Source organism: Triticum aestivum, chromosome 2A (genome assembly GCF_018294505.1).
Source record: "Triticum aestivum cultivar Chinese Spring chromosome 2A, IWGSC CS RefSeq v2.1, whole genome shotgun sequence".
Lineage (NCBI taxonomy): Eukaryota > Viridiplantae > Streptophyta > Magnoliopsida > Poales > Poaceae > Triticum > Triticum aestivum.
The window spans coordinates 610,977,620-610,981,564 of NC_057797.1; the positions used below are offsets into that span (position 1 = coordinate 610,977,620).

General features: G+C 41.4%; 1 protein-coding gene across 2 annotated transcripts; it reads left to right on the forward strand.

Annotated features, from left to right (window-relative positions):
- The first annotated feature begins 267 nt into the window (after nt 1-267).
- Nucleotides 268-3,489, forward strand: LOC123189730 (uncharacterized). 2 transcript variants are annotated; one of them, XR_006495974.1, is made up of 3 exons: nt 268-1,646; nt 1,838-1,900; nt 3,169-3,489. XR_006495974.1 is itself a non-coding variant. In XM_044602206.1 (3 exons), the coding sequence occupies exons 1-3, from the start codon at nt 539-541 to the stop codon at nt 3,230-3,232; spliced, it is 339 nt and encodes a 112-aa protein (XP_044458141.1). In that variant the 5' UTR covers nt 268-538; the 3' UTR covers nt 3,233-3,489. The 2 variants fall into 2 exon arrangements, 1 of the variants encoding a protein (XP_044458141.1); XM_044602206.1 differs by having other exon boundaries at nt 268-750.
- Nucleotides 3,490-3,945: the final 456 nt, after the last annotated feature.

The following is a 3,945-nucleotide window of genomic DNA, read 5'->3' on the forward strand; positions in this document are numbered from 1 at the left end:
TTGTTCTACTGCCGGTAAAAGTACTTAATGGCAGATAAACTGCCGGCAGATGTCCAGCAACTAGGGCACTTACACTGCCGGGAACAATGCTTCACTTCTTAGGATAGAGTATGTGCCGTTACAAATGAAACAGGGCACTGTATCTGCCGGGGATTATCATGGGCCGGGCCGAACGAATATTGGCCCATACGAGTGATGGCACGTAAGAGCGCGCGAGAAGCAAAATTTTCGGTCCAAAAGGATAAAATCCCCAAACTCCATCTCAGATCGAAATCGACCGGCCCGTCCACCTCCTCCAAGACCTAGCCGCCTCCTCGACTACCCTCCTCCGCCGCCGCCACCACCGCCGCCCACCCTTCGCGGCTGCCGAGCGCCCTCCACCACATCCCTGTGCCAGATCCATCCCAGACCATGCCGCCGACCACCGTCCACCACACCCCAGCGCCAACTCCCTCACCGACCACGACGCCGAGCACCCTCCGCTGCCCTGACCACGATTCGCCACACACCAGCAACCCCAAGCAGCCAAGCCTCCTCCATGTGTTCTCCCCTGGAATCACCCCCACCAGCTCTGCCGCTTCCAAAAGCTCCTCCCTCGAGCAGCGCCGCCGCTTCCAGGAGCTCCTGCCCGACCAACGTTGATGTTCCAGAAGCTCCTTACCCAAGCAGCGCCTCCTTCTCTAGGAGCCTCAGCGCTACCTCGTCGTCCTCTCCCCCAAGCAGATGCCTGTCCTGCGTTCTTTCCCCTGAGTAGGTCTCGGCTACCTCCGCAGCCCAACCAATGAGATTTCTCCGTGTCTTGTGAGTTTGATTAGTCTCATCTCTGTGATTTGTGAGGTATGGTTTGTGCACAGAACAACTGCTATAGTTTTGAAAATTTCTTGAATTGTTACTTTGTTAGATAGAAACTACTCCAAAATAGAGTTTAAAGAAATGAGATTCAGACATTAGACTCCAAATGAAGTGATGGTTTAATTGAATGATTAGGTAGAAAATACTCATTGGAGCAACAGTACCAGCTGATATGGTCGTGTTCTGAAAGTAGACCATAACCATACGTGTAGGCTTTTCATAATCCAATATTTTACCTGCAGCTGAGGATTTATGTGGAATACAGATTACTCTATACTTTTATGACCAACTCGTTATTGTTACTCACAGCCTTTTCAGTTCAGGCTAGAACAAGAAAGCCAAAGTGTCATGTTTTGCCCCTAAATTTCATTTTGCATAGTCAATAAATTAGAAATGGCTAGTACGGTAATACCTTTAATAACAGGAATGTGAATTTTGTAAGCTAGCTAGGCCATACATGCACTTCCATCTCTGTCATACAAGTTGGGCAAACTTTGTGTTTGGATATGTACTGCACTAATTGATACAGGTAATTATATTCTTGATGCTACACGAGGTTTGTCTCCTTTTATCGCCTGCTAATTGATGATTGGTGATTATAGTAGGGCATGGATGCTGATTTATTTATTTTTTGCTAAGAGTTTGTATCATGTGCCTTTCTGTTCTCATAGTGAAATGACAATGGTGCCAATATGGTATAAGAATTATGATGCTTTAAATGCTGATAGGGTCATTTACGTCCTCTGATTCGTTGCCCGAGCAGATCTACAGCATCCTCTACTTCTTAACTGATGGTGACATTTCTTTGCTATTCCTACAATATAGATAAATGATATTCTACTATTAGTTTTCCATTTCCTGAAACGACACCTTTCAGTTCACTATTCTGCTGTGCTAGATTGCATTCCTTGTCGGTATTGTATTTCTTGTTGCTTGTAGCAGATACGACTGGTATGCATTTTGTTATTATTTTTTTCTTTAATAGAAGGCAAGCTGGGGACTGGTCCATTTGCAAAAGCAGCAATGCAACCACAAGCAAGCTGAGGAGGTAATATATATGTTTCTCTTGGCTATTGCTACGTGATACTATTTCTTTGTTGTTTGACTTTGGAAGGAACTAATTGATCCATTTCTGTTCAGATTAATTTCTGGTGTATACTAGTGTAGTATCAGTTATCAGTATATCAACTGCTTATAAGATGCATTTTAATTTTTAAGATTTTGCACCCTATTTCTGCCGGATACTTCTTTCATGGCTACTGTACCAAAATATGTGCATAATACTTACATTGATGACACTTTCTAAATGCAACAGTATATACTTATGTTACAAATAAAAAATAATATATATATTTCTTTCGGAAGTACTATATAATTCTTTAATGCCAAACAGTATATGTCATCTCAGTATCTCATTCAACACCGGCCAGTAAATAACTACTGATTTGAGTCATTACAGAAATCATGTTACAAACCACTAGCTACATAGTACAATGGTACAGATGAAAGGGCACAAATGCTCGCAGCCTTCAGTTTGCCAAGGCATTTCTGTTTTGTTAGCAGCCCAAATATTTAGTAAATACAGTGTGCTTCATTAACATCTCCTCTCCTCTCCTGCTTATGCAAACAGAATGGTCGTTCGGATGGCGAGTGTGTTTGCTTGGGCAATGTTGATTTACATATATTTTGATTATAGAAACCAAGTCATCATACAAAAACCAAAAAAATAAATCCCTTTCTTCTTGAAGATGCCGCCATCTTTCTTCTTCTATTCTGTTCTCTTTTCCTTGCTCCTCTCTTTATGATGCTTCATCTTATACTTTATGTCCTGTTCTCTTTTACTTTGTTCTGCTTGCTCCTTAACAAAAGCATGGAACCAGGAACTGAACAGTTACTCCCCATTAATAGAACCCAAAATATGTCCCTTTTTGCTGCGTTATGTGATTCATGTTAGTAGTGGAATTTGTTGCTTTTGCACAACACGCCACACATTCAACATTTTGTGCTTGTCTTTGGATAGATATGCGAACTGCCTAGCTGAGAAGCCACTGACTATTACAAGTACATAGTTCTAGTAAGGGACAGTGAATTGTACATGTTCCTGTTTTGTCATATTTGCCCATGGAATATTTTTGTATGCGCAGTGCAAATAATTCTTGTTTGATCAAATTATGTAATATTGCCTCTTGCTTGCTGTGATGATGAAGTGCTGCACATATGGAAGTTTTATTTAAAATCCAACATGTCCAAATTGTTAATGTGTCAGATTTAAAATCTGAAATAAGAGCTCCATTTTGAATTTTTGATCTGTTGCAGGTGCCTCAAAGATACACAAGTTGATCTACAGGCTGCCCTGAAGATTTGGGAGACCTACGACTAAGTTGGTGGAGTGAAATTGTAATAAGCCTTATTTGTTTAACCTGGAGATATTGGCACGTTTTACGCTCATTTTGTTTTTTGTTTTGGCACATAAGTCACAAGTTTTACTCTCATTTTGATTGTGTTGCACATCCAGAAACATATGTTCTTTTCCTTTTTGTTGCACGTCCTTGTATATTGTTGTCTCATGAATGTATCAAAGGAAAATACATATTTTGTCTATTATGTTTATCGAATGAAGTTTAAGATTTTGGATGAGGCCTATATGTAATGTTGATTGAAGTTTATCTATAAGTTGTATGATCTATCTTGATTGCTTAATCACGCAGTGGTAATACTAAATTATGTATATGTTGCTCAGAACGTTTGCTAGTGAAACATAATGTTATGGCATATAAACTGCCGGGTGACCATATTTGTGCCGGCAGTTTAACTGCCGGTAACTGTAGTTCCTATGCTAAAACCAGTCTGCTGGGAGAAAACAAACTGCCGGGAAATACATGGGTCGTGGCAGAGAAACTGCCGGGAAAAAATTATCTGCCGGGAGAAGTTATCCCCGGCAGCCGTTCTTGTGGCAGTTCTATCTGCCGGGAGAACGGCTCTCCTGGCAGTTTGTCTGCCCTCTTAGTGGCTTTCTCCCGGCAGATTATATGCCATTGCATTAGTGTTGTGGTGTAGTGTCTTTTGCCGCGTCCTGGTCATCACAAAGGTGGT

Coding starts and splice junctions, on each gene's coding strand:
- LOC123189730 (XM_044602206.1), top strand. CDS start 539: ATGTGTTCTCCCCTGGAATCACCCCCACCAGCTCTGCCGCTTCCAAAA. Junction 751..1,837: donor TCCTGCGTTCTTTCCCCTGA/GTAGGTCTCGGC, acceptor TTTCTTTAATAG/AAGGCAAGCTGGGGACTGGT. Junction 1,901..3,168: donor ACCACAAGCAAGCTGAGGAG/GTAATATATATG, acceptor GATCTGTTGCAG/GTGCCTCAAAGATACACAAG.